This window comes from Trichosurus vulpecula, chromosome 8, assembly GCF_011100635.1.
Source record: "Trichosurus vulpecula isolate mTriVul1 chromosome 8, mTriVul1.pri, whole genome shotgun sequence".
NCBI classification, from domain to species: Eukaryota; Metazoa; Chordata; class Mammalia; order Diprotodontia; family Phalangeridae; genus Trichosurus; species Trichosurus vulpecula.
This window is the reverse complement of record NC_050580.1, coordinates 127888230-127912987: the sequence shown is the minus strand read 5'-3', so window position 1 is coordinate 127912987 and position 24758 is coordinate 127888230. Positions and strand designations below refer to the sequence as shown.

The following is a 24758-nucleotide window of genomic DNA, read 5'->3' as shown; positions in this document are numbered from 1 at the left end:
TATAAGATTATGAATCATTTGACGTATGGTTAAAATAATAAGTGACAGAATAGGATCATATGGAAAAAAATTTAGATGTTCACATCACATATTATGTCCCTTTTTAAAATGGACTTTTTTTTTTTTTTTTAGTGTAACTGAACAGGTCTTCAGGTTTCCTCCACAGAGCCCCTTCAAGAAATATCCTGAAGAGAAAAGTGTAACAAAAGTCAGTCGCACTTTCAGCTACATCAAGAATAAAATGTCCAGCAGTAAGAAGAGCAAAGTAAGTGAATCTGGTCTCATTTGTCCTTGTGTTCTATATCGGCCTGCTCAGGGATGACATGTGACCTGGTCACTTAAAACAGGCATCAGAATATTATACTTATAATATACAAATTAAATCAGATTATGTAATATAAGGATGTGGATGGGAAAAAATTCAAAGATGTTGTCTGAAAGCTCTTTTTCCAAAATGGATAACAGAATAGGTTTGTGCGTGAGTTGAGTCAGAAGGATTGTGATGAAATCAGTGACACAGGTTTAAAATGATACTTGACAATTTCCTGCAGTTTGTAAGCACTGCAGGGTATTCAGTGCTTCAGTTGTGCATTTACACCCATGAAATGTGATACCTCAGGAATTCACAAGGACTATGAAAACTGGCTCATTTAATGTGATTTATTTTACTTTTACTCTTGGCTCCCAAGGAAACAGTGCCAATGCCAGTAATTTAGTGTTTTCAAAATATTGAAAGCCAAAAATAAGGAGTAATTTAATTTACTTGCAATTTTCCCTGCTACTATAACCAGTGGGGAAAGGTACGTTACTATTGACATTTCTGCTGCATTTCTGTCACTTCCACTTGTTCCAGATTCCCCCCAAAAGAATCCAGTTTGGAAATTTATTTGCAAAAGTTCTTAAATCAGCTCAATTATTGATCTGAGCTTTCCTGGAGAGAGAAGTGACCTCCAAAACAAACGGGACCCCCAGTGACATGAAACTGTAGTCAGAAGGCAAGAACTAACTTAAGGACGCATGCATTAAGTCTCTACTGAATGGTTCATACTCCTGAACAGGTGGATTTGTGGAGATGTAGCAACCACATCTGCCCTGTTTTTAGTAGTTACTAAGAAAAGATACAGTACTCCAGGAATAGCCTATCTTTTGCTCATAAAGAACAAAAGAAAATGATTGAAATTTCATCCTTATGCCTCTTTCCTGACTACATGAATGATAATAATGATGGTGATGGTGATGGTGATAATAGCTAACATTAATAAAGTGCTTACTATGTGCTGGACATTGTGCTAAACACTTTATAATTATTATCTCAGTTGATCCTCACAAAAGCTGTGGGAGGTAGGTGCTGTGACCCCCGTTTTTCAGATGAGGAAACTGAGGCAAACAGGTTAAATGACTTGTCCAGAGTCATACAAATAGAAAGTGACTGAGTCTTCCTGACTCTAGGCCTAGTACTTTATCTACTACACCACCTAGAAAACCAGGTGAAATGGCGGGGCAAAGAACCTAGATAATCAGAATTATCAAATATTATTTACATACTTAGCTATAATTTTCCATTTAAAAGGGTAAGGCCTAAAGAAGGGAATAGATTTTCATAGAAAAACTGGTAGTAGAACTGAGAACAAGGCCTGTTGTTCAGCCTAATAGCCAAATGACCTGAATATATAACTCAAAAATGCCCTTCCAAGGGGTCTGGAGGTGAAGAGAGATCAGTGACTTTCCAGTCAGTTAACAATTATCTATTGAGTGTCTTCTTTCTCGTCACGGTGCCCTTCTCCTTGAAGTTGGTAAAAAAAAAAAAGTCTTAAAATGTGTGGAACAGTAGCAAACAATGTAAGGCAGATTCTAGAGCTAAAAAGAACTTGAGAGATTCCCCCACTCTAATGACTCCCTTATTTTATAAGTGAGGAAACAGTTCTAGAGAGCCAAAGGGACAAGCCTGGCCCTCTACAGCTAATTCAGTAGCAGAACTAAGACTAGAACCCGGTTCTCTTTGTACTTTAGCCTGGTTTCCGTTTAAGATAAAATCTCATTGCCGTTAAGCCTTGTGTTATCTACATAAAAGCATTGTAGTTAGATTGTAGATTGAGAATAGAGGGTAGAGTGGTGGGAAGGACGAAGAACTACACTAGAACACAGTCTATATCATCTCTGTCAGAAACCATTTGAGTAAATAAGACATTGGTTGACCTGTTGCCTTGCTGGAAGTTACAACACTATTGTGCAATTGACTTGTTCCTCTTAGAGATGTGTGTGTCTTCACAGTGTGGTCATCAAAGAGGCCAGGCTGCCTCAAGCGATGGAAAGTCTTAAACACAATTGTAAAGGAAATATCTGGCTCAGGGTTACAGGCCCTTTCACAGTATTATCAGGCTTCTATATAGTCCCCTGTACACCAAGTAAATTTAGAAATTTGCAAGACAATGATCCGTAGTTACTTATTGACCGGTTCAGGGGTTGTCAGTGGTGTGCTGCCTGCCAAGGGAACTCACTGGTGCCTTTTTTCCCCAAGCAGAAGTTGGTAGTGGGAAGAATAGATGAGCAGATAGGGGGCATTCTAAGTAAGTACTGTGCTTTTATAAGTATCTGGGTTCTATGCATCTTGATCAGAGGTCACCCATTCAGAAGTTATTTCTCTAAATAAGTTTGTCCAGCGGTAGTGACTCTTATTTCCAACATTATTAAAAAAAAAAAAACAGCATGCCTTTTTCCAATTCAAGCAATGAAATAGAAAATCAGTATCTAAACATCCCACTTCTGGGCCTGCCACTAATTTTCTAGAATGTAAGGAAGGTCGCTTCATTTGAATCACTTTTTAAATGGCCTTGTGTGGTCTTCCTTATCTTTAGTCTATTTGAGATTTCTTTCATCATCTGTAAAATAAGTAAAAAAAAAATAGCATGTATTAACAGCCTTTTGTGATGAGTAAGAATATTAAAAGTCATCTTAAAACAATTTATCAACATAAATAGTATTCACTAAGATTGCTTAAAAAGATCTTTAGGGGTTGTTCGGGAATTTCTACTTAGAAGAGTATCATTTGGTTTTCTCTTTTAAAAAAAATATTTTCATATGTAACCACATATTTATTACTCTAACTTAATTTGCTGATATATTTCTTTGGGAATTAACAAAAATTGATAAAAAGTCTTTAGAAGGGGTCAGCTAGGTGGCACAGTGAGTAGAGCACCGGCCTTGGAGTCAGGAGGACCTGAGTTCAAATCCGGCCTCAGACACTTGGCATACTTACCAGCTGTGTGACCTTGGGCAAGTCACTTAACCCCAATAGCCCTGCCTTCCCCCTCTGCAAAAAAAAAAAAAAGTCTTTAGAAAAAGCATGAAATCTCAAAGAGGCAAATTGCAGTCTAAACAGGAAGTACAGCAGGAAGCAGACCCAATTACAGCTTCTGTATCACTGTTCACTGAAGGCTATCTTTGAGAAAGAATTCTACGTATAGTTTCCTCCAGACTGCTTTTATTCAATTTCAGAGTACTTAAAAGCCCTATAACATTTGTTGCTGGTTTTTTAAACCGTAGAAATCTTTGCATTCACCATATTTCACTTTGGGTAAATCAGTTTTCCCCTCCCACCAATGATAAAGAGATGAAAATTATGAAAAAACATTTTTAGTTGAGGTCAAGCAAGTCACCTGGGAGTAGAGTTGCAATCCCAGCTCTCTCACTGAAACATTTGGTAGTTTTAAGGCAAGTCACTCATTTCTTCTAACACATGCTTTCCTAAAGAGAAATTAAGGCAGGTAAGGATGGATGGTAGGTAGGTATCAGGTTGTCATTCTGAAGGATGAGTATTTGAAAAATGATATGGTAAAAATCATACTGTCAATGCTAGAAGCAGCCTTAGACATCATTCAGTCCAACCTCTTTATCTTACAGAGGAAGAAATTAAATCTCAGAGATCTAAAATGACTTATCCAATATTGCCCAGTGAGTTAATGTAGGATCTAGGGCTAGAACCAGATCTCTTGACTGTTAGTCTAGTACTCTGCCCAGTATAACACACTACCTCTTGGTAAACTAGTATTTAAGTGTAGTAACAAGTTCACTCATTCGCTTTCTCATTTATTATGTTCACTGTGTGACAGAATTGCTCATCACAATCAAATGGAAGAGGTTTTAAGTTTTCCCTATTCATAATTATGATCATTTGTGTTTTTTAAAAAGGAAAAAATTTGTCTTCCTCCACTGTCATCCTCGTGGGCTTTTGTTCAACTCTTTTTCGAATACTGTTAACTGTTTCCTAGGGAAGAGATTTTTTTTTAAAATTTCAAAATATAGAGGTTTGGCAGCTGAAAAAATTAAATAATCATACGAAAAGTCACTTAGAAAAAAAAAAAGTTTACCCCTTTCCCAAAGCCAGATGATTCACCAAGAGTGTTCCTAAGGGAATCAATGGTTTTATAAAATGAAGCATTAGGTTCAAAGAGACTTTTTTAAAGTGATTATCAGCACAGTAGTGTTTTAAAACCCAGACCCAGTTGTCTTTCCAAGCTTGAGACATGTTTGGAGAGAATTAGTTTTGTTTCAGTTCCCTTATCATTTTTAAACGTTGTTACTAGCAGCATCCAAATAGTTAAGATTGTCTTCAAGGAAACAGGCTGTTATCAACCCTCCCTCTGTCTTTGTCAACCAGTCTCTGGCTTCCTCTTACACTTTCTCTAATGGCAGCTTGAAGCAGATATTCTCCGCCCTGTAGGCATGAGCTCCTCCTTCTTAGGGAGCAGATTTCCTGTCCTTAGGGGAGAATTATGTCGGTAAAGTGGGGTCGGTTTCATGAAGTCCCTCTCATAACAGTGAGATTTATAGGACCAAAACATGGGGAGGTAAGCGCCTGACTTTTTTTTTAAACACAAAAATCTAATAAGCAAGCACATAAAGGGAAGACATGGAGCTTGGATTTTCCGATTCCTGGAAGAAAACTAGCCTTTTTGGGGAGCATTGGGAAGAACAGACGGTGAAGAAACTAATTTTTAAAGTTTGAACAGCACTGCTGTATCACAGGAATGTGAACAGCTAGTTGCCATTGCAAATGTCTTACAACTCTTTAAATTATAAATACACTATAGCTTTTGAGAACAGAGTATGTGGGAATGCTTTTTTGTTTCAATATTGGCATCTGGAGAAACATTAAAAAGTATAATTTTGGGAAAAGAGGGAAATTCTTTAAAGTGACACCATTTCTAAAGTTGTTCATTTTTATTACGTTTATGTGTAAGGTTGAAATTGCTTTTTTTTCCTCCTCAGAGCAGTTTCCTGTTTTGTAACTGAAGCAGTTTATCTTTTTTTTTTAATTAACATTGCATTCTTATGTGTAGTTTTATTCCATAGTGTCACTGAATTTCCATTAAATATTAAATATACCCTAATAATCAGCAAACAAATTTATCTAAACCATATACTTCACAGTCTTTCTCCAGTTTTCTGGTGTTTAAATGTGTTGTTTTTAACATCCACTTTTAGCAAAATACCTACTTCAGTACCTAGGTTTATATATACAACAATCTCCATACTAAAGAAAAAGAGTCTCCCAACAATTCCAGTAAATTTGGGTGGGGGGGAGAAGTTAAAAGAAAGTCCATATACATCTCTTTGGAGTTCTATTGTAGCATATGGCACCATACAGATAATCTTTAAGTTCCTATTAATTACCATATAACTACCAATGTAGCTCAAGTCCCTCAAATTTAGTTGTTATCTAAGAAATGTGATATATTGGTAAATCATTGGTTCATCTAGTTGAGTGTTCTGTCTCTAACAATAGCAGCAAGGAAAATTTAGTCTCTAGAGTACAGATGACTTTCATGGTGTCAGCCTCAGAAGGTTATACTTCTATTACTATAGTGATTATTGTCCTGTATTAATCTGTTAAAAGTTTATTTTCTATTAATTTCTCTTCTCTAATACCCATCAGATATTTCCTCCTAGGTTATCCTAAGTTATCATGAAAACTTAGTCACGTAGCCTCCCAGTATTTAGCATTTCAGACGAAATCCATAATCTTGTAGTTCAAGATCATGTAAAGCACCATCAACTCCTATGAGTCATTTAATTGCCTTTCTTCTGACCCTTCCCAGGAAAATTCTTAAGGTGGAAAGGACAGAACACCATTCAAAATACTCCAGGTGTAGATTTGTTTCATGTTTTAAGCAAAGGGAGAAAATATTGTTTTGTTATTAATAACTCTCCTAATGATGTCCGACATTTTGTAATATCTTTATCAATAAGTGAGATCTGAAAAAAAAAGGAGGGAAGGACTAAGGGGGTTCCAAGTGAAAATTTTTTAAAGGGCAGTCATATGCCACAATTAAAACTAAAAGACAGCAACATAAACCTAGTATTATTCACAAAAGCATAGTGATAGTTTTTCTTATAATGAAAATATATGTCCTTACTAGTACAACTTTAATAAAAGCCATTTCTCAATGAGAATTTGGCCCTGGCATCTAGTGGATTTCTTTACAGTCCATTGCATCAGTGCCAAAGAAGTCATATGCATAAAACGGATCCTTGTTATGTGATTATTGTGTCTTTATATTGAAAGGAATTGTGTCTTTATTTTGAACCTCAGTGGAACTCAAAAGAATTTTGCAAGTTTAACTTTTCCAAGTCTAATCCACATAGCACCTTATGTGAAAGGTTCAGATGCAACAATTCCATACACATCTTCAGTTTGCTACATGCCACCTGGGCCAGGCACTGCCTGCTCTGCCAAAGAATTCATTCATTCTGGCCACCAAGGGATCAAAAATGGGGACCATATCAAGTGTAATCAACAGCACGTTTGGAGAATGGCCCAAAATCTCCTAAGACTCAGGAAGTAAATTTAATCTCCTTGTCCTCCATTTTTTCCCTACAACTACAATTGAATGCTAAGGGCAAGAAAGTCTCCCTTCCCTACTTGGACCTTGTCATGTTTCTCCTTCGTTTTCAAAGAGGACTGTGGCATCAGGGAAATGATGATATGACTTGCAGTTGACTTTGATTTGAGTGAGGGAAGGCTCTGCAAGGTCACCAGCCTCACTTTCTCCTCCAGACCCATCCGGGTCCAGTGGCCTGATATTCATCAGGATGACTGGAGATGATCCAGGATGCAGTGGGAGACCCTGGCTCTTTTAGGCTAAGGCCTTTTCTTGTACTCACTTAGAATGCCTCTTTAAGAAGTGGATAAGGCACTGGACTTGGAATGAGGAAGACACATCTTCCTGAGTTCAGATCTAACCTCAGGCTGTGTGACCCTGGCCAAGTCCCTATTTGCCTCAGTTCCCCATCTGTAAAATGAGCTGGAGAGGGAAATGGCAAGCCATTCTGTTATCTTTGCCACAAAAACCGCAAAAGGGGTCACAAAGACTGGGATATGACTGAACAGCAGCAGCTCCCGTTTGACAGATCCAGAGAACTTGGGCCTGTTTTCCAAAGGAAGGGGCCAATCCCAGTTGAAAGGAAAATTAAAAAGGAAAGGTTGGTCTATGTAAAACCACTAGGTAGGTGATATCACCTTTGAACATCCTCTTTGTTGTTGTTCAGTCATGTCTGACTTTTTGTGAACCCCGTTAGGGGTTTTCTTGGCAAAGATACCAGAGTAGTTTACCTTTTCCTCCTCCAGCTCATTTCACATAAGAGGAAACCGAGGCCAATAGGGTTAAATTAAGTGACTTGCCCAGGGTCACACAGCTAGTAAGTGTCTGAGGCCAGATTTGAACTCAGGAAGATGAGTCTTACTGATTCCAGGCCTGCGACCTAGCTACCATTGTTAAGGCATCCTCTTAACATACTTTTAAGTGACTATTCAGGTACATAGGACTTTTCTGAACCCTCTAATTGCCTATAACTCCTATTCCCACACTTGACTTGGCCACGCCTTCTGCCTCATGCTCCAAGCTTACCTCTTCATCTCCTCTCAAAATGAAAACTCCTGTTTCTACCCTATAACCTGCTCCCAACAATGTTAAATAAGTCTAATTAAATTCACTCACTTTAACATATAAATGACAGCTCCTCCTAAGTTGTCCTTGAGATATTTATACTTTATTTAAAAATTTCTCTTATTCCCATTGAATCTCTGGTAGAACTTCCTGCCAGTTGGTAGGGAGTGATTGGGATGGTGGAGGGGCAGAGGATGCAGGTCACATCAGACTGATACTTTACATGTTCTTGGTATTGCCTTACCTATTCTTCCCTCCTTTCATTAGGTACTACTCTAGCATCAGTCTCCATTTTGCATTTTTTATTCATATGAAGGTTAGGTTATGATTCATGAGGTAGACCTAACCCCAGGTCTTTTCTGGCCAGAGGGCTTTAAGGAGGGGGAAAAAATAAGCTTTGGCACTTCGCTGGATGAGTAGCAGCTGACTAGTACATTTGCCCCTTGAAAACTGCAACTGGGAGTTCTCATGCCCAGGACCCGTAAGGCAGAAAGGTAGGAATCTCCTGGTGTAGGCATGCTGATATAGGAGGTGCCTTATTCTTCAGAATGCCAACTGATAGCACAGCTGGTGGTCCTTGAGCCTATGAGGAGACATAGGATGGAGGGAGTCAGCAGACAGTGATAGGGATGGGTTAGAAGGAGGGAAGAGGGTTTGTAGAGTACAAGAACTTTATGGTAGCAATCTGTGCTGTGCACGAGAGATGGGATGTTTAAGCTGACCTTCTGTGCTGTTACTTTGAAAGTAAAGCCTTTCCCTCTGTTCGGTAGCTGAAGTAGAATAAGTTAAGCAACAAATGCTTATTAAGCACCTACTGTGTGCCAGGCAGCTAGGAAATTGAGGCAGACAGAGTTAAGTGACTTGCCTAGGGTCACACAGCTAATAAGTGTCTGAGGCCTGATATTCTGTCCACTGCACCACCAAGCTACCTTTTACCTCTCCACAAATACCTTCCAGACTTGTGATGATATGTTATCGTAAGGTATAAGTTACTGAGAATGCCACCTAATGTACAACTAATGGCTCTTTCCTTTGGCAGGAGAAGGAGAAGGACAAAGATAAGATTAAGGAGAAAGATAAAGACTCCAAAGAGAAAGAGAAGGACAAGAAGACGTTGAATGGACATACATTTGCTTCCATCCCTGTTGTGGGGCCAATCAATTGCAGCCAGTGTATGAAAGCTTTTACCAACAAAGATGCTTACACGTGTGCAAGTAAGCAGTTTTCTTCTCTTTCTGAAGTGTCCTTGCATAAGGGATTTCCCCTGGGGAGGAAGGCTTCTTAGAGGTGTCCTGTTTTGGTTTCTTATCTGTTCAGAAATTATGTAAATAAAGATTTAGCCCTTTATACTTTATTTTCTTAGGTGCAGCTATGTATTCTAATTGTTCCTTCAATAACTTTAAAAGAAAAAGTACACATTTCTACTAATTTGCCATTAGCAAATTGTAACTACCAGTCTCCTCTGGTTTGTTAATTCTAATAATACTTTCCCTAGCATGTGTGCACCACATTGGCTTCCAGTTGTGTATTAAAACCTACCTTTAAGCTAAGATTGACTGTTGAGTGATTCCAGGTGTTTAGGTAATACACTAAGATATTAAGTCTTCCTTTCTTCCCCTGAAAAAATTTTACCAAAGGAAAAAAGAGACTTTTCTGGCTAGCTTGGGAAAAGACAACATAGATTTTATTTTATTTTTTTTGCAGGGGGGAAAGCAGAGCAGTTGGGGTTAAGCGACTTGCCCAAGGTCACACAGCTAGTAAATGTGTCAAGTGTCTGAGGCCGGATTTGAACTCAGGTACTCCTGACTCCAGGGTAGATTTTATTTTAGAGCTCTCAGATTCCAGTAGAACTTACAACTGAGAAATGTCTACTATTTACTTTTTTCTGTCTCTTGATATGGTCACCAGCTAATACTAGAGTTAAAAATCAAGCTGGTTGTCTGGAGTAAGCAATGGTTGGAGACATCCATTATTTGATAAGGAGATGCTACAGTATAAGATAGATAATACGTGCAGAGCTGAAGATTTCTGGAACATCTGATCTTTGGATACATATGTTTAGTCATTTCCCTTTATGTGCTTTTTTTTTTTTGCCTTATTGGAAATTTCTGTATAAGTTGGTTTCAAATCTTTTTTGTTATTTTTACTAAGGGTTAAAATTGTAGCTATCTAGGATAGTGGGATTTGGGTGGCTGCAGACAAATTAAATTTACCTTTAAATTTAGCCACAGTGAAGGCTCAAGCAATTGAAGTGAGAGTCCATTAAAAGATGCCTGTTGAGGTGCTGTCTACTGGTGCTGGGAACTGTAAGAGATACGAAGAAGCATTATCCAGACACAGTTGGTTCCTTTGGACCTTACCCAGTGGCTTGAAACTGGTTTTCAACGTGTGGTCCTTTGGTGATTTTGGTGGAATGGGGTCTTAATTCATTGGCACGAACATAAGATGCCCTGGTAGCTGAATTAAAAGTTCTGGTTAGGATTGGAATAAAATAGAAGGCAAGAGGTTACTTTTTTCCACCTGCTGCATGTTAGCACTAGAAGTTCAACAGTCATCTTGAAAGCAGCACTGAGGAGAGTTAATATGCTGATGTTGCTCTTGAAGTGACTACTCTTAGCTTGTTTAGAAGGAGGAGTGGGGGTGGATCCCACCAGGTTTCGTTTTTGCACTATGATGTGCGTTCTCTGTAGATCCAGAGAGGGAGGTTGTGGCAAATCTCTTTCAAGATACATTAGGCTTGATTTCTTCTTACGTCTCTCCTCTTTGCACTTATCTTTCTCAGCTCACTTTATGCTATAACACATAGTTTAAGAGATACTTAAATGCTATAACAAGTTGGGACCATGGAAGGAAGCCATCTTTGAATCAAGAAAAAAAGCAGTCCACATTCAGAAGAACCAGTTTATTTATCGGTAGAGGTAACTGATGTGCTTTATCATGATTTCTTAGTTCTTGGTTTAGAGCTCTTAAAAAGTAGATATGGCATCATGGAAAGAAGCTTACATTTGAAATGAGAATGCCTTAGTTAAAATTCTAATCTGAACACTTACTCAGACTTGTAGAGGGTTATAGCTAAGGATCATCTGGTTCAGTGATATCATTGTGACCTTGGGGAAGTCCCTTCTCTTGTCTTATTTTATTGGATAATAATACTTGTATTACCTGTCTCACCAGATTGTTATCATCAAATAACGTCATGTATGTAAAGCTCTTATTATCAGGCAGAATTACTAATTATTTAATTTAAAGACGACAGATGGACTTTACTTTGGATATATATCATTTCTAAGTAAAAATATGTGGATTTTGCTTTACCCCCAAGAAATACCAGATATTGGTCTAGATCAGATTACCTTAAAGTATTTAAACTGTATGTCAGTATGATATACTAAGTAAATTTCTGCTAAATGATCAGTCAAATACAGTGAATGGTGAACTTTCTTAGACAGTCATCATTTAGCCCTTTAGTTTTTCCACCTTCTTTCCCAGGCTTCAGGACATCTCACTGTTTGTAAAAAAAGTTAGACTCTGTGGGGCTTTTCTAGCCCATATGCTGAATAAATACAGTTTAATTAAATAGTAACAAAAAATTGGTCAGAGTCTAGGGGATGTACTGTAATGTCTTTCTCCGGTTTCCAAACCTTTTTGAATGTAGGCACCCTGAATCCATGTTAGTTTCTCAATGGTTTTCGGACATTTATCTTATAAAAAACATAAATAGAAATTCTGAGCTGTTCAGTCCCAATTGGGAATATGACTTGAGCCCCATGCCCAAAGAGACTTCAGTTTTCTCATCTGTAAAATGAGTGGATTACATTAAATGACTATTAGGTCTCTTCTAGCTCTTAGAACTATGATCTTTTTCCTGGGTTGATCATTTGCTCTTTGTAGCAAGGGGTAGCAGAGTTCCCAGAAGAGAATCCATAATAACCTGTGCAGATTTTCATGGTACCGAAAGATGCCAGAGCACCCTCTTGGGAACCACTGGTGCAGGTTGTATAATGGTTATCACAGTAAGAATTAATAGTACACATTTATATACTAATAATTAGTTTTCCGTTTATTTTCCTTATGGCAACCCTATCAGGTCGTGTAATGATTATAATACTTTAAGTTCATGCCCTATAAAGATTGTTTAAGGAACTGGGGATATTTATCCTGTAGAAGACCAGACCTCAGAGGGGCATAACATTCTTCAAATATATGAAAAGCTGTCACCTGGAAAATGTGTTAGATTCTTTCTATTTGTTACCAGAGAAAAGAATTTAGAGCTGGATGAAAGTCATAAAGAGAAAAATTTAGGTCTTGCACAAGTTAAAACTTCCTTCTGACCATATGAACTGACCTAAAGTATCTGCCTCAGGCACTAGTCACCTCCCTCTCTTTGGAGGTGTTCAGGCAAAAGTGGATGGGCACTGCTGGACATGGAGGAGAAATTCTTTTTCAGGAATGAGTAAGATTATATGATTCTTGAGATCCTTCCAACTCTGAAATTGTCATCCTCATTTTATACTCAGGCTCAGAGAGGTTTAGTGCAGAGCACTAAACAGAGCCAGGATAAATGGCTAGTAAGTAGCAGAAACAGAACTTAAACAAGGTCTTCTGTCCCCAAGGCTCATACCCTTTCCTCTATGTTAGACTTTCTCAAGGATTACTTCTAGCTTTGAATCCTATAATCTTCTGGTAGGGAAAAGCTAGGCAAATCGTGTTTTAAAGCTTTAGTTTTTGTTTGTTGGTTGGTTTGTTTTGGGGGAAGGTTTTGGAGTCAATCAGAGTTGACTTGCCCAGGGTCACGTAGCTATTCTGCAGCTGAATTTGAACTCCAATCCTCCTGACTCTGGGGCTGGTGCTCTAGCTGCTGTACTACCTAGCTGCCCCTAAGGCTAACATCTTAAAAAGATCATTTTGTAATGCCCTATCTCTTTTGTGATAACTTTAATGACATAAGGCTGTTGATCAGCTTTGGTTTTTCTAATAAATGTTTACATTACTAGTCACAAATGCATAAGCATGCAATTTTCGTAAGTGATCTAAGCACCATCTCTGGAGTCAGGAGGACTGGAGTTCAAATCCAGCCACAGACTATCTGTATGATCCTGGTCAAGTCACTTAACCTCGATTGCCCCGCGCCCCCCCCCCCCCAAAAAAAAGTGACCTGAGAGAATTCTAAGGTTCAGTAATTTCTCCGGAAGGAGACAGTTGCATGAATTAAAAATGTTTTATTACCAGCCTTATCTGTTTATTTTAGGTTAGCATATGCATCCTCTCCCAGTTGTTCTCTGGCTTATAGTTTGTTATAGTAAACAGTTTAATAGAAATTTAAAAACAGTTCACCTCATTTACCCTGGTTTACCAGAGAAAGGAAATGGAGTGCAGGATGTTGAAATTGAAACCAAAAGGCATCGGACAAGTCAAAAGATAGCAGTTTAATAACCTCCGTGAATCTCTATGTTAAGTTACCTGTGGTTCAGAAAATAAAACATAGTTATCCATTGGAGTACAATCCTTGGCAGGTCACTCAAAGTCACAAGGCTCCCTAGGAACAATGATGAGAGTGGCTGCAAGGTCCCTGAATGGCAATGTGTAATGTGCTTCTTGTAAAAATGAAAGGAGAAAATAAAAGGGGTAGGGGACCAAAACATGAAAAGAAAGGAAGCATAAACAGTAATCTCAAAGGGACAGAAGTAATTGGCCTGATTCTCTCTAGCTTTCTGAAGAACAGAATCAGTAAGTTTGTTTGTATGGAGCATAGTCTATGTTATCCTGCCAGGAAGTGGAAAATGTGAGTAATTATGGGCCACTCACTCTATGTTACTTCCCCTCATTCCTTTCATTGTGCTCAAAATCTTCCTGAGATTCTCAAGAAACTGACTCTTCCTTTAATTACCCGTTTACCTCCTGGGGAAATGATTTGTTCTGGGATTTAAAAAAAAAATTAGTTTCCCTTTTGAATTAGCATAGCCTCATTTTGTGACTTTGCTAAATTCATGCATTGAACTCATTTGTCTGATCTTGATGGCAGCATTACAATGCTGCATATGGCATCTCTCTTCCCAAAGATTTTAGCTACTTTAAATGAGTATAAGTTCTTAGAAAAGCAATAGGTGTTTTTTTTTTAATGAAAAATAATTTATTTTTCCCTTTTTATCTTTGCTGGGCCAAATTGAGACCATAATCTTAGGTTGTGTGGGAATGATCGTGATAGACGTAAATAGGAATCAAGTACAACCAGAATGCATTATTAAAAGGATGGCTAATAAATATCCTTAAAAGAAAGCATTTATCAAAGAAAGTAGGCAAGGCTTTTCAAGAACAGCTTAAGAAAGACTTTATTTCCTTTGAGGATGAGATTGCTTAACCAGTAGATCAAGTATTGCTATACATATAGTTTACCTAAATTTTAGCTACACATTAGATAAAGCCTTTCATGCTCTTGTGTGACACAGTGGAAAGAATACAGGGCTTAGCGTCAACTAACCTGGGCTTGAATCCCAGGTCTGACACTGTGTAACCTTGGGGAAGTCACTTAACTTTTTAGCCGTAGTTTATCCATCTGTAAAATGAAGATATTGGAATAGAAACCCTTCAGTGTCACCTTGAAAGGAAATTGGAATGCCCACAGCTCTGTGCTGTGTCACATTTTATCAGTGATTTGGAGGAATATAAAGAGGGTGTGCTTATCAGTTTTATGGGTAACACAAATAAGGAATAGCTAACACTGAATGACAGAATCAGAATCATGCCAATAGAATGGTGGGTTACCTCCGAAAAGAAACCTAATAGATATCAATATGGTCATATACATGAGTCTAAAAAAATAAACTCACAAGTAAAAGACATCTGAAAAGATTTTGGAGATTTGGTTTACTGCAAGTCAGTGTGAGTCAATAGTATGATAAATGGCAGCCAGGAAAACTAATGCTCCCTTAGACTGCAATAAGCAACTCACAGGGAGAAGAAGGTGAATGTCCCATTGTGCTCTTCCCTGATCGATCCACATTTGGGGTATTGTATTCTATTGTGTGCATCTTATTTTAGGATTGGTATTGATAAACTGAGATTTTCAGAGGAAGACAACCAGGGTGGTAAAGGGTCTTGAGGCCATGTCATGTGAGGATTAGTTGAAGGAATGAGAGGTGTTAAGCCCAAAGAAGAGAAATTTTAGGAAGAGCACATGATAGCTGTCTTCAACTATTTGAAGAAACACCAGTATGAAGAGAAATTAGACTGACTTCATTTGGTCTCAGGGCAAAGAATTAGATTTGATAGGAGGGAAAACTTCCTAACACTTAGTGCTATCCAGACATGTAATGGGCAGCTTTGGAAGAGGACCTGTCCTTCCCCCCTCATTGGAGTTCTTAAATAAAGGCTAAAAATCACCTACCAGGCATATCACTGTGGAGATTCTTGTTTGGGTGTGGATTGGACTAAATGATAAACAAGGACCTTCCACCACTGAAACTGTGAAACTCTTAGCCAAGAGACTGTGTAGGCCTCATTAAGAGAGGACCAGAATCCAGGACATGGGGCCTTCCATTGTCTTATCTAGTCAGGTCACACTTGGAATGTTGTATTCAGTTTGGGGTGCCACGTTTTAAGAAAGATGTTAACGAAGTGGAGAATATCCTAAAGAGTGAAAGACCTCAAGTCATTACCAGGGAAGAGCTGGTTGAAGGAAATAAGGGTCTTGAGCTGGAAAAGAGGAAAGGCGTGAAGTGGCAAGATAACTGTATTCAGATGTCTGAAGGGTTGTCACATTTTTAAAAGCCTAAGGTTAGACCTAGGAACAATGGAAGAAAATTTCAAAGAAGTAAATCTGGGTTTGTCTTAAGGAAATCAGGACCATCCCAGAATAGAATAGGTTGCCTTAAGAGGTCGTAGAATCCCTCCCTGCAGAAGGTCTGCAAGTGAATTCTGGGTGACCAGATTGTATAGGACATTCTTGTTCAGCTGTAAGTTCATGGAGATGGCCTCCAACTCTGATACTCTTAATTCAATAAGTATTTATTAAATGTCTACTGTTTGCACTATGCTGTGTGCTAAGGACAGACACAAAACTGACCCAACCCATAAGGAGCATGTATGTATACATATGCATAAACACACATATACATACCCCTACATACATACACATATGTATGTGATTTGGAGAGGGGAAGAGAGAGAAAGGGAGGGAGGTACAAAATATATATGAAGTAAATAAAAGGAAGTTTGGTCAGGGAAAGAGAAAACATTCACAATTAGGTACATCAATATAGGATTCATGTGAAAAGTGTCAATTGAACTATGTCTTGAAAGAAAGTAATGATTCTTAAATGTGAGAAAGAGTATTCATGTTGGAGGAAGAGAGGTTGTGGGGAAGAAAGGAGGATAGCTTGTACAAAAGCTTAGAGAAGAGAGAGAGAATGTTGTTTCCAGGGAACAGCATATAGGTTGGTTGGCTTAAGTATAAAATGCATGGGGGTGGTGGGGGGGGGGTTCATCTTGTGAAATCAGTCTAGAAAGATAGAAAGCCAGATTGTGAAGAGCCTTAATTGCTAAACCAAAGAGTTTTTTTCTTATTCTAGTGACCATAGGGCATCACTGAAGATTCTTAAGGAGAGGGTTTACATTTTCACACCTGTGCTTTAGAAATGTCAAGTTAGTATGTTCCATGGAGGAGAGCCAATTAAAAAGCTATCTCAATTAAGAAGCTAATCACAGATGAGAACCAATGAAGAACTGAACTAGTGTAGTGACTGTTAGTGGAGAGAAGAGGGCAGAAATGAGGAATGCTATGGAGGTAAAATTGAACAAACTTGACAGTTATGGCCAGATGGTGAGGTTCTTGGGTGAGAGGAAAGAGTCACAGATGTCCAGAAGGATCTTGGTGCCCTCCAGAGAAATAGGGAAACTAGGAAGAGGAGTTGGTTCTTGGAACATAGTAAAGTTTGGACATGTTGAGTTTGAGATGCCTGTAGGACATCAAGGTGGTTATGTCCAGCAGGTATTCAGTGTTGCAAGACTAGACCTCAGGAAAGAATTGAGGGCTAGATAAGTAGAACTGTGAATCATCTTTATAAAGATAATAATTAAAACCACGAAAGCTGATGAGTACTGTGAAAGAGAGGGTGTATAGAGAAAGAGAGAAGAGCCTCAGGCTACACACCCATACAGAAGGGAACAAGGTTCTTTGAACTAAGAAATTAGAATCCAGGGCTTGTGAAGTTATCTATGAAGAACAAAGGAAGCAAAAATATAATGCATATTGGAAAAAACAGAATACCGTAAGATTTTAATTTGGCAAAAGACCTAGAGAACAGACTTGAAGGAGGAAGCTTTGCTTGGGTCAAGACTAATCTTCCTTTAAAATTTGGTGACCTAGGAAAATTCATCCATTTCTTAAATTCTACCCTGCTTAAAGCTTACCTTGAGTCACATCAGCTGTTCTTTCTCACTGCTCTGAAATATTCTACATTTGGAAAACATGATATGGGCTTGAGACCAGTGGATTAGCTGCATTCTGTTTTTTTGTTGTTGTTTTTGTTTTTACTCTCCCCTGTAGTTTTTTGTTGTTGTTGTTTTTGTTTTTACTCTCCCCTGTAGTTTCTGTGTTGTTTGCCTTAGCGGAAGTAAAATGGTCTCTGGTTACAGCTGATTTATTGTATGTTGTATGAACAGCTTCTGGGTTCTTCTGTGATCCATTGGTTCTCTAGATTAAAAATTGACTGGCTAAAATTCAGAAAATATAAGAGGGGCTTGTACTTTGGTTGGGTTTTCCTTTTTTTCCCTAGGAAGAGAATTCCTGGCATTGAGAATTTATTCCTTATGCATCAGAACAAGATATATTTAATTGGTTCCAAAGAAAGGAAGCTTGTTATTTAGGAAATTGGTGTCTAGAAGGACTCTTCAAATTTCTGACCTAAACAGTAAAGTAAATTTTATTATTCAAGGAGAGCTGTTTGGATTCTATCTTAGTATTTCTTTCCATATGCAACGCAGAAGACTGCTCTTCTGGGTACTTTAGCTGAAACGATTTGCACTCACTACCAGGAACTTCTTTCATATCTCTGCATCTGCACTATATCAAGCCAAACTTGGGCAATCTTGCTCACTTCCCATAATATTAAAACAATGAATTGCAGGAAGCCTTGTAGAAAATATATTTCTGTTGGCTTTACAATATTTATTCTGAATTGGATTCATTTTGTTTATTTGTATTTCTTTGAGTATGACAGGAAAGAGAGGGGAAGTTGTATATTTCCATCCTCGCTTACTATCCAGGTCCTCCAGAAGCAAGGGAAACCAAAAAAAAAAAGTGTGTTAAAGATAGACTCTAATGCCCAAATTGATGAACAGGAATAACAGTGGCAAGGACCTTTTCACCACACCCATTATAGAGAACAGTGATCTAAACCGACTCAGTCAGAAATTGACCCCTGAAGGATGGGAAAACCCTTCTTCTCACCTCAGACTTCTCGTTGAATGTGTGACTCATGAGAACCCCCTTAGTGTTGATTCCACTATGTAATTTTTGTGCATCTTCACCTAAGTCTCGTATGATCTTTATAAAGTTGATTATTTCCTAAACAGATCTCTTAAGTTGGTTTTAGCTGTTTTTTTAGAGAACAACAGCAACACATGATCTATAATATTCACTACATTTTTTATGACAGGAAGATTAAAAATTTGTTGTCAAAATTACTGTATGTTCTCTCTTATATTTCTGTATGGAGAAATGGAAGTAAGAGGAATGGAGGGCTGGGCTGTTTACTTTAAAGCCTATAGAAGTCCCGTGGGGACCTGCTCTGTTCCTGTAAACCGCCCTTTTGAAACACTACTTGAGAAGGCCTTTCAAAGACAAAAACATAATGCTCACTTTTATTAGGAAATCTGAAATTTTTGGCCACTCAACTTTCCTTTGGTCTCTTTTGAAAACTCACTTTGTTTGCGTCAAGGGATATGAAAATGGTTTAGACTTACCTCTAATTCTTTTGTTCTTGCCTATTGTCTTTTTTTTCCAAAAGAGTAAGAGATTTCAACTACGTGACCCTGATATCAGTGAAGTGGGTATTTTTACATCACCCACACAGAGCACTAAAACTGCCCATCGAAGCTGGGCACAGGACAACTTGGGAACAAGTTGAGTGCTTTTCAAGTGGGTGCTTGAGTGTCTTTGAGCGGACTCCATTTCCACTATTTATTTAATTGAGGCTTCTGGTCACAGTATAGCAACAGGCCAGTGAATTTATTTCAATGGCACCTTAATGGGAGAATCTTAGTTTAGTTAGAAAAGCAACTTCATAGAAATATTTCAGTTTATTTAAAATACCTTCTTACCATCCTTTTTGCTTTTCTGTACTCAATCGGTTGGTGTCACAGTTCACACTCATCAGGCTACTTTATACCCCTAACTTGGGATTTTGAATGTTGCCAGAACTGTCTGTTAAAGTGATAATTTTCTACCTCACAAAGCAGCTTTGCCAGATGGATTGCAGCAGAGCATTGGAAATAGCCCTGAAAGAAAGTACATGCAGTCCCCAACCTAGAAACTGGTTGTGTTCTAAATGTCCATTTGTAAATTGGTTGTTTGAAACTTGGAATCTATTTTCCCACAGAAACAATGCTAAAACAGTGATTAAATCCCCAGGTTAGCCCATAAACGTCTATCTAGTTCATAATGTAGTTGAAATATTATACACTTGTAGTGTGACATAATAGAGAACAGCAAAAATTGCAAATATCAGTAATTAAAGAAAATAGGAAAACTATCAATTGCTTATTTATTTAACTATTAGAATTTGAGGGAGAAGAGATTTGTCTTAAAGGTCTAAGATGCTTTTGGAAGGGGAGGCTTCTACTGTAGATCGATCGTTTCAATAATTTTAGAAGTTGATGGCACTCATTCATTATGTTGTATTTCCCTTGAAGCTCATAATTTTTCCGTAAATTATTATAAATATAATTTTCCGTGAATTATTGATACTACTCTTACAATTACCAGCTATGGTTAAGTTTATTCAGTGCAATTAACAAGAATTAATATATCTGAGAGTGATAGTGGGGCAAAAAAGGGGGTTAATGGGATATCTACTAGGGAGGGCTTATCTGGGGTGAAAAGAACTGAGCTATAGAAGACAGAAAAGGGGATGAGTAGCATCACTGCATGAGGCCCGTTGGAAGAAAGGAATTGTTAATAGAACGAAAATGTTGCCTAAGCCATCTGGATGGTTTTGATCTACTCAGTGTGCTGCAAGACTAAGAGGACCTAAAGAGTAGGGGGAAAAGGGAGGCAGAGAGAATTTTGGAGAGTGGATGGAGGGGTAGTGTGCAACCAACCATCAAATGAGAAGTTACTTTTAAAGCACTTAGCAAAGTTCCTCACACAGAGTAGGCAGTATATAAATGCTTATTCCTTTCCCTTCCCAGTCATTTGTGCAAACAAGATATTCACAAGATGGTTGTTCATAACTTAGGGAATGAGTGTCTGTATCTCTTCCATCTTTCACCTAGAAAGTGGTCAAAGAATTGTTTTGGAGTACAGTATGTTAATAAGCAGAGTCCACTACGGAGCTCCTAGGTTCCAATCAACATATTAAGTCTCTTAAGGAGAAGACAGCAAAAATAAAGGTATACATACCCATCTGATTGGTTTTGCTTTTGACCCACTAAAGAAGTCCACAGACTGGAAGGTTTGGGGTCATTTGTCTTAGCTTTGCCTGCAGAGGTGGAAGTTCAAACCACCTCATGCCTGTCCTGTGCCTGTCTGTGGGTTGTTCCCCACCCCCACCCCCTTGATGTAGAAATCATTACTTTGTTTGTCTCTTCAGTATACTTAAGAAGTAAATAAATAAAGGAACAAACATTTCCTCTGGAAAGCCTCTTTAATATGTATATCCCCTTTAGCTGAAAGGTAATCAGAAATCTTTAAGTACAGCCAACTTTCCCTTAAATGTAGTTTTTAACTATTTTCAGTGCACTTTAAATTATTAGACCATAGTTACCTCACTGGTTAGTCAAAATGCATTCTTTATATCCTAACACCTCAATCTGCTGAGGAAGGACTTCTGAAAGATTTCTTACTAGAAAGTCCCAGAATTATTCAGTATTAGATATCAGATCAGATTGGCTCAATTTGAGTTTGGGTCACCAAGAAACACTTCAGTCCTTTGCCTTGATGGATTTTGTTTGTTTGTTTGGTATGGCCACTTCACTATGAAAAAAATGACCCTTTGTAACCCTTTAGCAGAAGCAAAATTCAAGTAAGATACTTATGTAATAATACAGTAGTTGCTTCTACTGATTTGGGGGCAGGGAGGGAAGGAGAAGATATTTTGAGAGGTTTAAGTGGACTGCAGGCTTGATAACACAATGTGATATGTTAAGTAAGAGGCCTAATGGGATCTTGGGCTGCATTAAGATAGTATTCCAGTAATGGTCCCACTGTACTTTGCTCTGGTTAGACCATGTCCGGAGTGTGGCTTGTCCAGTTCTGGCTTTCAGTAAGGATGTCAGTAAGCTGGAGAGTGTTCAGAAGAGGTAACCAGAATGGGGAAGGGCCTCAGGTTCGTGTCATCTGAGGATCTTTTAAAAAAAAAAAACTGGAGATATTTATCCTGGCGAAGAGAAAATTGTCAAGGGTTGTTATATGGAAGAGGAATTATATGAGTTCCACATATGACACCAAAGGGCAAAACTAGAAGCAATGTGTAGCAATTGCCAAGATAGCAAATTTTAATTTCATCTAAGGAGAAATTTCGGAAAAACATCATCCAAAAATGGAACTCAGAAAGAAAGGTGAACTCCTTCTCAATTTAGGTCTTCAAAGACCAGATAGCTTTGTATTGGGTATGTGCACCTCAGTTCCTCATCTGTAAAATGAAGACGTTTGACTAGATGACCCCTGTATTTTAAAAAGGATTCTTGTTCAGATTCTGGTTGGTCTGTGAACCAGTGATTCTGCATCTGAAGAGACCCTGAAGGACTTAGAAGAAGCAGAATGCCCTCCAAAAGCATGTTCTCCTCCCAGCCTATCTGGTGTGACCCACACCTAATAGAGTAGCATTGAAAAGTATGAGGATTTATGGTGGCTTTTGTCTCACTATCAATAGATTGGCAGTCTCAGCCCAAAGTCACCTCAGTCATTGTAATGGCTACGGAGTCTACCACATTCCTTGAAGAAGACAACCCAAAAAGAAATGGGGGCCACTAATCCTTCCAGCAGTGTTCCCGTGGGCTGCGTATTGATCTAGTTTTAAAATGTAGTATCTATGTTTTATGGTATTTTTATGTTGTTAACTATATCCCATTTACATTTTAATCTGGTTCTGGCTGCCCTTAAGAATGTTATAGGCCTCTGCTTGACGCCTCAGCTTTAGAGTACCGTTTTATTGTAGTGTTTTATCCAGATAACAGAAAAGGAAGTTAAAAACTCATTTTAAATATTCATTGTGTATCCCACTTCAGTGAGATTGCCTGATAATTTTACTGTCTGATATAATTCATTGTCTTAGTGTAAACCCAGCAAAAAAAGACTAAAAGGTAGAGTCAGAGTTTTTAAAGTGAAAGGGACCTCTGAGAGAATCTAATCAAACCCCTTATTTTATAGATGAGAATACTGAAGTCTAGGAAGGGTGATTTGCCTACCGTTGCATAGTTAATAGAAGAGCCAAGTCCAAAATTCAGTTTGCCATATCTGTAATCCCATATCTGTGTACTACATTAAGCTGGTATTACAGATACATTTGCAGAAGTAACATCAGGGACAAAAAGAGGTCAGATTCTAGGGCTGGAATCTGGCAAGCATGGTTTTTCCCTTCTCCATCTCATGTGTCCCTGCCCCCAAGAAAAAATAGCTTGCTAAGGTCATTTAACATCTTGAGCATAATTGGTGAATAAACTTGTTCCTCTGAGATAAGTTGGAAATCATTGCTTAATGATCAGTGTCTGTTACTTATTTCCTGAATATGTTTCTCTTTTGTGAGGGATACTTACGTAGTGTGTCCCCAGGGATGAAGTTTTATCTGTGTCTGCTGTGTCTGCCTATCCTTCTGCCCTTTTTTCATAATGCTGTTGATGGCATCACAGCCACAGCAACACCTGGTGATTCCTCCGAGGAGCAGAAATGAAATCTTCATGTGTAAAGAGAGACTGAGAAATAAAACAAAAAATCAAAATCGTTCCCATTGTAAATGGCAGTCTGTCTACTCTTTGTTAATTAAGAAGCTCTCACTTTTCTGAGTCATACTTCCTTAAAGTGTCTGGTGCATTGAGGGCTCCTCTTTGGGTCTTTGCCTAGAAGCAAAGTCATAAGGACACCTGAAGGTAGGTTGCCAGGCCTCTGCCATAGTCATGCAAATTACACGGTGTTTTATTCTTTGTCTTCATCTTCTTTATTTGGGACTCTCCATTTGATGCTCTAGACATCTGAGTTGAGCGCAGAATCTTTGGCCTTTAGAATTGGACCCGCCTCAACTTCTTGCCTGTAACCTTACAGACTTGTAATCTTTGTTGCTCAGGAGTTCCTTCTGCTCTGGTTTCTCACAGCTTTGTGAGGTCATATGACTAATTCCTGGAAGAGACAGTGTATCCAAAGGATACAATCTGTAACTACAGTTCGAGGATTGCTGAAACGATAGCACTCTAAAGTGTGGGAGACTTCATTTAGGAATATACATATATGCATATATATATACACATACACACACATATATACATATATAAAAATAGCTTTGTGATAGAAAGCATTGATCTGGGAACCTGAGCTTTTTTTTTTTTATTCTTTGTGACCTTGGATCCTGTTTTCCTTCCAGATTGCGGTGCTTTTGTCCACAAAGGCTGTAGAGAAAGTCTGGCTTCTTGTGCAAAGGTAAAAATGAAGGTAAGACATTTGTGACTGAAACACAGGGGGTCAGTCAAATCACAAAAATAGTTTTGGAGGAAGGCTATTTTTTTTCCTTTGGGGGGAGGAGGGGAAATATGATGAAGCGTCACTTGTTTTTAAATTACTGCCCAAAAGGGTAAATGAGTTATTTTAATTGATTGTCTGACTTAAACAGAATTGTTTTAGCTTTTGAAAAAGAAAAAAAATGTTCTAGAAACCTTTGAATTTTAAACATACGTATCCTTGTGTTTAATATTTCTGCCTGAAGGGTTCACATAGATTTTTGTTTTGTTTTTAGTTTGTATACTCAGCTTCTCTGCTGTCCTGACCGCTGGTAGAGGAGAGATCCAGTAGAAATCAGGTCCCTTGGACTTTTGAGAGTGGTTTAGGATCCCTCTAGTTTATAATGGGATCTCTTCTCCTTAGAGTACGATTGTTTAGGTCATATTAAGAAGAGAAAAAAATATCAATTACCTGGTAGTACCTAAAACTACTAGCACTCTGCATGGCCTATAAAAAAATGTATGAATAGGACCAGGAATTTCATTGATGTAGGAAACTCCCTCTACCAATGCAGGTCATTACCTTCTCTGCAATTTATAGTCTTAGAGAGTTTCCTGGATCACTGGGAGGTTAAGGATACTCCTGGTTCCAACACCAGCTCTCAATCCACTCTGTTATATTGCTTCTTACAGGCTAACGTATGCTTATTTTATTTGGTACAAGGTGGTATGTTTTGGTGGTGTTTGGGAAATAATGTTTCCTGTGGCTTTACCCGCATTATATTTCCTTATGTTATTATCTCCTTGTAGGAAAGCACTATACGGTCACCTATACACTTCTCCCCACCCCCAAGCAGCAGCAGCAACACTATGTGGTGATTCGTAGCTAAGGCATTTTATCAGTGCTTGGCCTGCCTGTGGTGCAATTACTATCAAGTTTTCCTGGCA

General features: G+C 38.3%; 1 protein-coding gene across 1 annotated transcript in view; it reads left to right on the top strand.

Moving 5' to 3' along the window:
• Positions 1–24758, top strand: part of AKAP13 (A-kinase anchoring protein 13) — a 204811-nt gene that overhangs the window by 142177 nt on the left and 37876 nt on the right. The window contains exons 12-14 of the mRNA XM_036735444.1: positions 133–265; positions 8986–9160; positions 23738–23805. Of these exons, the coding sequence (XP_036591339.1) occupies positions 133–265; positions 8986–9160; positions 23738–23805 (376 nt within the window). The remainder of the gene's footprint in view (positions 1–132; positions 266–8985; positions 9161–23737; positions 23806–24758) is intronic.